This window comes from Vidua chalybeata, chromosome 2, assembly GCF_026979565.1.
Source record: "Vidua chalybeata isolate OUT-0048 chromosome 2, bVidCha1 merged haplotype, whole genome shotgun sequence".
In the NCBI taxonomy this organism is placed as follows: domain Eukaryota; kingdom Metazoa; phylum Chordata; class Aves; order Passeriformes; family Viduidae; genus Vidua; species Vidua chalybeata.
This window is the reverse complement of record NC_071531.1, coordinates 70554197-70566717: the sequence shown is the minus strand read 5'-3', so window position 1 is coordinate 70566717 and position 12521 is coordinate 70554197. Positions and strand designations below refer to the sequence as shown.

General features: G+C 38.7%; 1 protein-coding gene across 2 annotated transcripts in view; it reads left to right on the top strand.

Moving 5' to 3' along the window:
* Positions 1 to 12521, top strand: part of GSK3B (glycogen synthase kinase 3 beta) — a 142954-nt gene that overhangs the window by 110635 nt on the left and 19798 nt on the right. For both annotated transcript variants that reach the window (XM_053936528.1, XM_053936529.1), the window contains exon 8: positions 6523 to 6618. In XM_053936528.1, coding sequence (XP_053792503.1) covers positions 6523 to 6618 — 96 coding nt within the window. The remainder of the gene's footprint in view (positions 1 to 6522; positions 6619 to 12521) is intronic.

Genomic DNA, 12521 nt, shown 5'->3' with positions numbered 1-12521 from the left:
GACAAAATTATATTTGATACAGGGGAATACTGTCTTGGAGCTTCATCTGAAGAAATAGTTTAACCCACTCTTCTTGAATACTTAAGCTGTTACAGGAGAGAAATAATGTGCTGTGCTTTTTCCAAATTTTGATATTGAATGGTGACTCTCTTTATTTTTAGCTTTTGCTTGCTAATCCAAATGTTAGGTTGCCCCATTGCTGGGAATATCTCAAGTGGGTAACCCAATATACTCGTTAAAATTCATGCCCCTACTGGCTTTCAAGTGACATCTCCTTCAGAAATGTGCTCAATTTCTGAAACAGTCACAGTGGTGGTAGTGTGGATTTCATCAGTGATCCCATAAAGAAATTATGTACAAGTAAACACCATGCCTCAGAGCAGTCATGCAGCCGTGTACCTGATGGATTCTTCCAGCAGTCCAGGAGGGTTGCAGTTGCCACTTCATTATTTAAAATCCACTGTGCAAGTAGGACCCTGATGAATACAGTTTGAAAGAAGGAGCATTTAGACCACGAGAGTGATTTTTCTTTGAGATACAATCAGGACAGACTCCTTTGTAAATCTCCAGTCTCCTATACACAGCTTGCAGTGCAGCAGTGGTGGCTGCAGGACTGCTGTGCTCCCTGTGAAAGCTTGGGAGTTTGTTGGCATCCCTGGCCTCACAAGCTCTACAGCATCCCAGAAACATCAAGGTAAAGCTGGCTGGCTGGTATATGCTTTCCAAACTTAAAATGTCTTCAAGCACAGTTCTTGCAGACAGTAGTTACTCTTTATTACTCTTGCAGGAAGTGAATCTCAGAAGGGTAATGGGTTTGTTTCTAAGATAATTATCTTCTCAAAGTTTGTTTAGTACCTTCCCCCTACTCCTCTCAAAAGCAGAAAAAAAAAAATCTGTCAAAGAACGAAGCAGGAATAATGAATTATCTGAGCAGCCCTGGGACATGGGGAGGACAGCATCAGCCAATCTGCCTGGTGTTTTCTTTACCGGAAATATTTTTTCCATGTGCTGCTATTTAGAGTGTGAGATGAATCAACCAACTTGTGAAAACTGCAGGAAAGAAGTGGGGGTTACAGGGTGGAGGTGGTGTTTGCTTTGAGTTTTTTGGTTGCTACTGCACTGTGATTATTCCTTGCACCAAAACTGGCATTTCATGGTAATTTAAGAGGAATAATAAAATCATCTTCTCATACTTCCCTGAGTAAGGGGGAGCTAGGGGGGAAAAAATGTATGAAAAAACAAGTTCAACAGTATCAGGAATCCTATTCATGTGTAACTTTTTGGGCTCTTGACAGTTTTACTGCACCTAATGCTAAGTATAGATTGCAATTATAATATATGGCTCATGCTCAAATGCCAAGGTACTATTTTGGGCTCAGTTTTTGAAATAAAATAAATCCAGTCAGAGTAGTTAATGGGCAGAGAGGAGACTTGTCTTCCAGGAGAGTAAGCCACAGAGTGTTTCATTGTATTGAATGTGGTCCTTTGCTGACGACCTGCCTGCCTCTGACATGGGCTTTTGCATGGGTTCTGTCCTCAACCCTAAGGGAAGTCTCCTGGCATTTTTTTCCCTGCTGTCCCCCCCGCCACATCACAACTTGGCTGTTCCTGTGCCTCACTTAATTCATCACTTCCAGTGCTTGCAGGCAGTATAAAAATTGATGGGCAATTATATTCATGTCAGCAGTGACAATGGGTTTCTTCCTATTCCTGATGTATAGCTCCTTTTGTGTTATGAATAGAAAAAATATCTATATTTAGTTGGCTTTTATTGTTTGGCAAGAAAGTGTTTTTGAAAGGAAGTGTATATAAAGTGGGTAAGTTTATTTTACTTTCTACCACAGACCTCTTGAAGTATTGTCTCAAGCTGTGTTAACTGTTTGAGATGTTACACTGAGTTTTTTAAATAACTATTGGCACACCTCTCACAACTTTCTGAAGAGGTGCAGTCATGTTTGCAGAAGTTTTAATTATGCCATCTGGTAAGCCATAAGCATCAGACTTTTAGGAATACATTTCCTCATAAACGTGCACAGTTTTCCCAGGGAAGACCACTATACCACTGCAACCATGGCTTTCTAGAGGTTTCTGATTTAAATTATCACGTTCTCCCCTCTCTAGTTCAGTTACTACCAGCTGGAGCTTCTAAACGCTTGGTTCTTACCTTGGTCCCTATGCTTCTAACTGCTTACATTTTGGCAAATGTTCAGCAGTAATAATGGTTGTCATAAAGGGCCTTTATTCCACTGAGATTTGTTGAAACTCTTGCAGTTTCCTTTTCCTCTGCTGTTGCAACAGTGTGGGTTTGGTCATACATGACTCAGTGCAGTTTTGCATAGTGAAGCAGGTGTGGGCAGCAGCTGTCTTGGTACTGAGGTGTAACTGAAGTGTCTTTTGGAGCTGAATAATCCATCTTTTCCTCCTAAAAAAGTTGATTGTAAGAACATAAACTGAAAATCCTTATTCAAGTTCAGGGCTTATTCCAGGTTCATAAATCCCTGCTTCTTGTTGGGTAAGGATGACATTGTTGTGAGCCTTTCTTTATTGTAGCTTTTCTTTAACTGCAGGAAATAAATACCATTACCCTACCTTCACGAATCCTTTTGTGGAATAAAAATGTTTCAGGGAGCTTCGTCCATTACAGACTAATGGGAAGGGAAAAACTTGACGGAATATAGCGTGAAACCTGTTGTGTTCAATTTTTGTTGTAGGAGAATCAGAGCAGTGTCCACTTCTCAGCAAGTATATTCTTTAGTTACTCTTAGTAGATAATGCTTCTTTATTTTTATTTAAGAGATGATGATAATGACAATTGGTAATGAAGAGCAAAACTAGTTGACCTGGCATCTTGACTAAAAGGAAGATGCTTTATATTCTCACATTGACCTCCCCTTCATTCATTTGAAAGTTGAGTCTTCATTCTAGTTATAGTTGATTCCATCAGACAACTGCATTTCTATTATTACAGTACTTATGTTGGTTCTCTTTTTGTTTTTCAAGTGTTAAATAGAAAAAAAAATTCAACTTTTCCCGTGATAAAATCACTTTCGATAAGATTCCCCAGGAATTAGAATAGTATGTACCAATCTGCATTGACCTGAATAATTCAGTATTGGACCCTGTATTTCTTAAAAGCTCTCTGACTTTAGCAAGATCAGTGGGGATCTTACCAGTGTATAGGGTATGTGAAGGGAAGGTTCAAAGAGAGAGCCAGCCTCTTTTCTTTGGCATCTCATGACAGGACAAGAAGAATGGGCACAAATTAAAACACATGAAATTCAATCTGAATGCTAACCAGCTGTTTCATGGAGTAATTCTGCCAAAAATGAGCACAGTAATTCATGCTTCTTTCTCAAAAGAAAAATTTTGTCCAATTTTTGCAGCAGCTTAAGTGACTGCTGTTACCAAGGTTACTTGAAAGTATTCCTAATATACTGAAAATTCGGTGTAAATCATTAAGGTACAATTTCAGATCATGTAGCAAACAGAATTGGTATGTTGCGGGGTGAGGAGAGATCCACTATAGGACCTCTTCAAGATATGTCAAATACTGGTGCAGTTTATCACTTTATTCATCCCACTGTTCTAATTTGTAACTTGAATTTGACACAGTCTTCAAAACTTCTATTCTTCCTTCCAAACTTATTCTCTTTTCAGTTTTTGGTTGGATTTTGGGGCATGTTGTTTTGTGGTTGGGTGTTTTTTTTTTTTTTTCCTTTAATCCGCTTTCAGTACAAATTGGAAGCACAATCTGGTTTTACAGTCTCGAGAGAACAGAGTAAATATAAATACACTGTGTAGCTGCTAGTAGACACTTTTCCTTTTGTACAGTTATTTTATGTGTCAAAGGCTGCTATGTAGCTCAAAGGTCAGACAATCCCTTCTTTCAGCTACCATGATCCCTCTTCAGTACCTTCTTTTCTAAGCATTCGTGAAACTGAAGTGCTGTTGCTTAGATGCCTGTGCTTGAGCTTAGGAGTTGCCCTCTCCCATCATCTGGAGTTACAGCTGTGCTTTTAGTGAAATGTATGAATAGACATTGTCTATGGGTTCTTCCATGAAATTGCCCTTGCTTATCTAATCTGAGTTACCTGATGCTATAGGTGGTTTTTAAATATACTTGCACTGTGTAGGCTCCTGTTCTGAGCAGCCTTGGCAACCAAGCAAGTTTGATATACTCGGGCTAAATTTAAAATAAATCTATTTGCTGCTTCTTAGAAAAGCTGTTGAATGAACTTTTTGAGGAGAAAAAGGGTAAAGAAGGTAAACATGCTTTAAAAAAAGTATTATTTATGCTAGGGAGGCCTGAAAACCTAGCTTTTAGAAAACATGAGAGAGCAATAGAAGATGCCTGTCATTTTTCAGAAAGTTAATTTAAGTAATCAAAAAAATTTCTAAGGTTTTAAAAATTACTTTTATCCTGAATTGGGATGAAAATAATATTTAGTTGAGTGAAATCCCCTGATCTTTTAGAACTGGAAAGGTTTGAGAGTGATAGTCATCAAAGCTTTCAGAGCAGCACCATCTTGGCAGGGCTGGCAGCTAGTGTGTGCCAGACAGAAAACCAGCAGGGAAAGGGCACATTTTCCTTTCAATTCTTTTTTTCTTTTAAACTTGAGCAAAATATATGGAATCTGCAGACATTCTCCTTTTTTAACTGCTAAGCAAAACCAGTGTTTTCAGACACGCCCCAAAAAAATCTTCTGACATTTCTGTCTAACCCTTGGCTTTTAGAATTAGGTGGGTTTTAAATCCTCATGAGTGATATGATCTACAAAACATTATTGTTCATTTTATACAATTTGTTGGTCAAATTTGATATCCAAGGAGCAACTGTCTGAACAAGTTGTGGAGTTTTTCCTCTGCTGCTGCTCTTTATTTAAAAGGTTGCTTTGTGGATAGGATATTTTTGTGTTGTGCAATTCTTATTTTAAATAGCAAAGAGATACCAGGTTTTGTTCATAACACCTGATGATAGTTTCTCTGTTCCACAAATTGCTCAAACAGCAGTTACCTTGCTCTTTTACCTCCTTACCTGACTTTCTGGAGTGCATTTTTGTAATTCCCATTCTTCTAACAGAATGAAAATGTATACAGATACCAAAATTTGTAACCAGATATTTCTTTATCAAGCAGCAAGGTAGAGTGCCAGCATCGTGTGATCATTTGTTGCCTGGTGGTGACAGTGCAGTCTGAGGAGATGAGGTGATAACATTACGCTAAGCTGTGTGGAGGGGTTTGTCATGGGGCCAAAATAGTGCCACTACAGGTTTCCTATAGATGAGCCTGAGCCCAGCATAGAGGAGTGACTCCTGCCTTCTGCCATCTCCCCTTCTCTGGGCAGAGCAAAGAGGTGCCCACAATTGGCAAGCAGAAAACAATGGAATTTCTTGCAGATACTTTGCAATTTTTATATATAGCTAGAAGACAATGACTCTTTCACACTTGGTGCTAACTGAAAAGAAAGCACTAATGCCATATTATCAGGCATATTCCCTCAAGGGATTTCTGAAATCCTTTCAAAATGTACCCAGCCCTACAAAGAGATGTGCAATTGTTTGTTATTTCTCATACAACTAATTTGCATCTATAAATGACATTGTGCAGATTCTGGGAATGAGAAATACAGCTTGGTGAAGGTAAACCACAGTTGGTATGCCTTTTAGATACTTCCAAGTTTGATTTAAACTAAGTCTATCCTCCATGTGGAAATACTGAGATGAGGAAGCACTGCCCAAACCCACATGGTTTTGTTTGCAGGGAGAGCAGGAGATGCTTAGCAGTAACTGGCTGATCTTTTAAGCTTGTCAGAGGACTGCTGTTTGTGACTTGTAAAATGCAGTCTGTGCTACTTGTCTGATCCTTAATCAACCATATGCAGTGAACTGCAATCCCTGAATGTGTTTGGTAGTACTGTTTTATATAAACCTAATGAACATGAGCTCTCTATCTCACCAAAATATCACTAAGTTTGAGAGAGGTGCTTTAATTTTGTGAAAAACTCTATAAGATAATTAAATTTTTGGCACTAGGCTTGGAGCATGAACTGAATTGCCCACGAGACCACTGATGTTGGAGCAAGGGCCACAAAGGTGATTAAGGTGCTGGAGCATCTGTTGTATGAGGAGAGATTGCAAGAGCTGGCACTGTTCAGCCTAAAGCAGAGAAGGCTTAGCCAGGGGTGGGGGGATCTCATCAGTGTGTGTAAAAGCCTTGTGATGTGAGGGAATGAAGAAACAACCAGGCTCTTCTTAGGGTTGCCCACTGGCTGGGCAAGTGGCAGCAGCAAAGAGTTCAGCACAATTTTTTACTCTGGACAGTGGTCAAAGACTGGAGAAGGATGCTCAGAGAGAGGACTTCCCTCTCCTGGGTGCAAAAGTTTTGTTTTGCTCTCAACGTTACATTAACTTACTAGTTACATAGATGGGCTTCAGTTGTCTCAATGTCTGCTAGGTTATACTTCAGTCCTAATTCCATATGAAGCATATCTAAACAATTTGCCTTTTTCTTTCTCCTGTATAGGTTCTGGGAACGCCTACAAGGGAGCAAATTAGAGAAATGAATCCAAACTATACTGAATTCAAATTTCCTCAGATTAAGGCACATCCATGGACTAAGGTGAGTCTGTATGATCTGAATAATAAAGATGCAGGCTGAAAGTAAAAATTCAAGTTGTTCAGTTTGTTCAGTGATTTGGTGGCTTTCATCTAAACTGGGTGCCTTTAACTAAGCTGGGGACCTGCAGACTTTTGATGTAGCTGAGGAGAAGTAGATATTGAAGCAGTACATTGTAATATCTGTTGTTCTGGGGCTTGCTTATAGGTGGGTTGTGTTTCGTTTTGTTTTGTTTTTTGATCATAGTGTGTGTGTTAGTAGCAGATTGCAATATTCTACATACTATCATGCTATTAGCTAATACACACAAAAGTCACACAGAAATGAGGAAAGTGTTCCAATATGTATGTGGCACTTTTGTAGCACTATTAAATAGTGTGATGAGGGCTGAGAGTCACTTTCTTAAATGCTTCTTTCACAGATAATAATCTGTTTGCACTTCTGTAGGTGTGCTGTTGAGCAGAGATGTTTTTTCTTGGAGTTACTTCTTACAATTTCTTGTTCTCTAGCTTTCATAGGGAGACACCAATGTGGTACATGCAGGCAATATTATGACCTCCATGAGCAAAGAGGAAACTGCTAGCAATGAAACAAATACATTGCTGCACAATTAACTGGTTTTCCATATATCAAGCAACGATGAATATTCAACTTCAAACAGAGTAACAATCATTTAGTCAGCTTCTTGGGTGTGGAATAAATGAAATACTGAGTCTCAAACAGTTGAAGCCTGGGTAGTTAACATTTCCTCTGGCTGCTTGAGACCTGTCTCTTATAGTCATCGTGTATTTCCATCCTATCTCAGCATTCAGGTTTCCTTCTGCTAAGAAAGTAATATCTGTGTGTGGAAGGGTTGCATGCCTAGCTAAGCACATGTCCAGGGCAGATTCTTTTGGACCAAATACTCTATGGCAGTAGAAACATTGAATAAACTAATTGGGGCTAATTGATAGCAGGCCATATACCTGACAGGTACATGCCAGGGCAGTACTATACATCACTGTTCTTGTGATAGATTCTCCAATGAGTTATGTACCTTTCTCCCACTAATCCATGGTTTGTGTTTCCATCTCAGAGTTACTTTCTGTGTGTTGGTTAAGTGATGTATAATAGTATGGGAGGTTAGTTAACATAAGGCTTTTTAATACCTTATGTTACTGAGGGAAAAAATTAGAGCAGAAGAAGTCCCTGGGAGTGATCTCTTCAGTTGTGAACTGTATCCTGGCAAAAGTCAGAAGAATAATCCCAAAAACCTTGTAGCACTGAATATTAGGTTTGCATCTGAATTCTTGCACTGAAGGCATTTGGATTAGGGGAGGTTAAATTAATATATAGTGGAGTGCAGAGCTGTACTGTAGGACATGGAGTGGAGTTGCACAGTTAGTTTAAATGCTTATCTTAGCTTGAACAGTCTCATAAATCATCTGTATGGACTTGATGGTCTCTTAGAACACAAAGCAAATGGAAGCTTCATGAAAAGACTGAAACTTCCTTCTATTTATAAAGAATGGGTTTTTTATTTTAGTAGAGGATCACAGGTGAAATTAAGAAGTGAGACAAGCTTGCCAGAAGATCAAATTTGCCCTCTCCATTAGGTCACAATTAGTTTTGGAGAATTGTGTTTGCAGTCTAGCTTCTCATTCTCAAGTCCTTCTGCACACAGCCCTTCCTGATGTCAGCTGGGTGTAGAATAGCATTTAAACCAGTTTATTACAGTTGGGTTACATGAGACTTCATTTGTGAGATCTGTACTTATTATACAAATGCTAAATTTAAAAGATGGATTACCCAGCATGATGCTGGTAATGATGCTTATCTTCTTATCTTCTCAGTTTATTACTTCTCAAGATCCTTTCCTTTCAACGATTTGAGCATGTTGAGCCATGATAGATTTAAGTAGTAGTATTACATAGAATTGGTTCTTCTTACCCAGTTGTATTGATAAAACATCTGACAACATGTCAGTGGGCATAGGCAATCTTCTCAGAGCTTCTCTATCTTACAATTGAATAGTGACAGAAACTTCTTCAGAGCTTTAGCTTTGAAAAAAAACAGGAGTGACTCAAGAAGTGAAAGTGATAATGTTGGTTGGTTTTGTTCTTTTGTTACAACTGTGCATGTAACTAGACTGCTACAGCTGGTTGCCAACAGGACTTGAACTTGCAGCTTCAGAAGCACAAATCTTTGCCATCTAAGCTGAAGAATTACTGAAGATGACAATAAGCAGAAGGTGGCTATTTTTGTTGAGTAGTTATGACCAGAGGACTCGGCAGACAGGAAGGATTTTTTTTGTATGTGTGAAATAACTTCTAGGCAGTACTTTCAGCATGTTTAAAAGAGAACTACTGAGAATATAGTCACTCCCTGCTGTAAGCTCTTAGACATAAGAGCATTCTCCTTGCTTTGTGCTGTTTAACAGAACATGGGTATTTGTCAAAGTTGGGTTTGTGAGCCCTGCCTGGCTTGAGTTTCATGCAGTTGAGATGCCCAATGCATGTTTCTATGCAGTCTGGAACTGGTTGTTTTCAGGCCAGTGATCTATACAAAAAGAAGGTCTTGTTTTAAGGGAACTTCTTTGGTCTGCAAAAGTATGCATAGATGGTAATTAAGAATTTTCTTTGGAAGCTGTAGTATCTGTAGGTTGCATCTGAAATTCTGTGGTGCTGACTTGCATAGGATGTATTCTGGTCTGCGCTCTCAGGCATTTCTGGGAGGAACAGATATGTTGCTTTCCTAGTCAGTATTGCTGTGATGCTGTGTAATCTGCTCACACTTGTTCTTACCTACTTGTGAAGAAGAATGGTGGCTGGTGCTATAGTGCAATGTAATATATTCTGGATTTTTTAAAGACACAGAGAAATTGTTTAACTCTGAAGATAGACAAATCTATGAAGGAATATTGGTTTTCAGATTCAATACATTTTGGGCTAAAATTGGAATTTTGAGCACAAGTTTTACAGATGTTTGAAGCCTAACTTCGTAGATGAATCTTAGGCTTTTCAGTAGAAATGGATTGGTATTATCCTAACACAGTATTGATGCCTTCCTTCTTAAATTATGAGAGAAGTATTAACTAACAGTCTAAAAAGTACTTTTCTATGCTGCAGCAATAGTATGAGTTTGTAGTGCAAACTGTTCTCAGACTGATTTTTCAATTTGTTGATAATTTGAGGTTGAAGTAAATTTGTAACTTAAGAGTTACAAAAAAAACTTAAGACTTGGAATCTCCCATTATAAAACTTACAGAGGCCTCTTGTCTCCAGTATAGTTTTGTGTTGGCCAAGCATGCGTGTTTTTATGCCAGTTTACATGCATGAGGCACATAATGATGGAAGTTCAACGTGTCCCTGGCTAGCCAAAGAAAGAGAATCTGAACTTTCCAGGAATCTCTCAAACCATTCTTCAGAAACAGGGCTTCCTTCTTCTTTTCCTTTTATCACCTATCCCTACAACCCCAGCCTTAACAGGAGGAATCCAAGACATTTTGGTGCTTTCGCAGAGGGGTCCTTTTCAGAATACCTGTTTGTTTAGTAACTTAAATGTTATTTTCATCCAAACCTCTCTTTATTTTCACTTTGTATAGAATATTTTGTATTCATGGAGGTGCATCCTACAGCCTGTCTGCCCTTGGTCTGTGAAGCAAGTGGATCATGTTATAAGAGAAGCAGTGTTTTGCAGGGATGTGAATATGGCTGACTTACAACAGTCAGAAAATAATAGGTAGGCTTTTAAACACACAGTCATGTCTTCAGGTATATCTTGGGTTGGAAAACCAGTCCATTTTTTCCAGTGATGTCAGATCATAAAATAAAAGTTACTACCCTGTCTTGAGATTTCCTGCTATTGTTTTTACTGGGTCATATTTTTGCTTCTGTGTCTTTCAGCCACCTCGACTTCTTGAGCCTTCTTTCTTCTCAGAAGTGCAGTCTGATCTGTGCTACTAATCTTTATACTTCTTTCAGTTCTTCTGACTAAGCTTCATCTATTCCATATAATTCTGCAACTGGAAAGCCAAGGAGGAAATCCAGGATCAAGTGCAAGACTGTAAATCACAGGGCTGTTGAAGTTCAGCTTTGGTGCTTAGTTTTCTGTGAATTTTTTGGCCCTTTTGGAAGGGGGCAGGGACAGTGGGACAGCCAAGAAAAGGTCTAAAGGCATTCTTTATAAGCTTGCGGTAGATTGGTGTTACTTACCATGGCCCCATTACAGCTGCCCTTTATCCTGGCATTACTCAGATGCTACCTTTAGGTCTCAGATCCCTGCAGTAACGAAAAAAAAAAAAAAAAAGGCAGTGCTGTTATAACTTCCAGAAATATATAAAATGTCCAACTTTGACAGCCTGCCTTTCCTCTTGCATCTAGCTAGTAAAGGATCTCATTAAGATTGTAGTAAATGTAATAGAATTATGTATATTAGACCCTTTCTGTGTAGGGAAAATGACTCTTGGATTTTTTCTTTTCCCCACCCAAGGATACTGCCACATGTTTGCAGATATAATGTCAGGATAATGAAATATTTATGCCCATGTTTCATGATGGCAGAAGAATACAAGTTGTAACAGCAAAGGCAGTTTTCTTTACTTAATCATAACCTCTGCCTTGTCTCCATTGTATAGACATGGAAACAGTTTCTACTGCAGGCAGCTCTTAAAAATGGAAAATGAGTCTCTTCAGTGCGCTGTGGTTTGGTTGCCTTTGTTTCTCCTGTTCTGAAAGTACTTGCAAGATTTTTCAAACATGCAGGCATTTTTAAAATATACTTTTGATGAGATAAATTCAGGTGTACTCAAGAGAATGGTTTTATTCACCATCCCCAAATCTATACTTAGCTGGCATCTGAGTAATAATTTCCAAGTCAGTGTTGAGTTGGAAAAAGACAGGAGTCATTTGCCTGACAGTGGAAGAGACAGGGAGAAAAACTGTCATGTTTAGATGAGTTTTGAGCATCTCTGCCCCTCTGTTGTGCACTCTTGTGGATAAATACACAGGGACTTTCCTCTGCATTACTTTGCCTTCACAATAAAATTGTGGGAGATTTGGGCAGGATCCCTCCCAACATTTTAAGCATGTCCGTTTTGTTTTAGGGGCTTTTTCATTGTTTGTACTGTTCAGAGTATTTTTTTTTTGTCTGTGTCTTTAAGCGAGATGGTTGTAGCATAAGAAAACAGTGCCTAAGATGAGACTTCAGACTCTAGCTCATCCCTTCTGGCACTTCTCCAAAGCTATTGGCCAATTCTAGCTGCAGCTGAAGCTGTGCAGAACCACTGTTGGTTGTGCTGAAGAGTAGCTTTGGATATTGACTTCAGAATTCATATTTCTGCCTACATTATGAAATAATTTCTGCTAATACTATAAAATGCTTGCCTAATATTTTGGTTTTGATATCCTCTTGTGTACATGTGTGTTCTGTATGTATGTCTTTCTAATACCAATCACTTTATCATGAATGTTGAATAATTCTGTGCTAGTAGCAGGCAGTCTTGTTGTCTTTCCCACACTCTGGGACTGGGATGAAGACCCTGGTCTCTCTCATAAACATGTTTTTCCACCCTCCAGAACTGGTTTTATGTCTTCATCCTGTCCTACTCCTGCTCTCCTTGTTCTTGTCTAGTTTTTAAGCAGATTGTTTTGCTTGTAATGCTTCCAAAGTGACTGCTCATACTGTAGATTCAAGGAAGAATACCAAACAGTCAAATGGATAAACAGACAGCTCATTTTGTCACTTCTAATTGTAACTGATGACAAAAGAAAGCAAAAACTCTTTTGTCAGAAATCTTGTAAGTGGACTTGGATTTGGATTCCAGATGAAAATGCAAACTCTTCTTTCTGAGATTTTAGTCTGCTCTTTTGTAGAAGAACAAAGATACAGTGAGGATGAGATGTTTCTTTGGTTGCAGTTACATAATT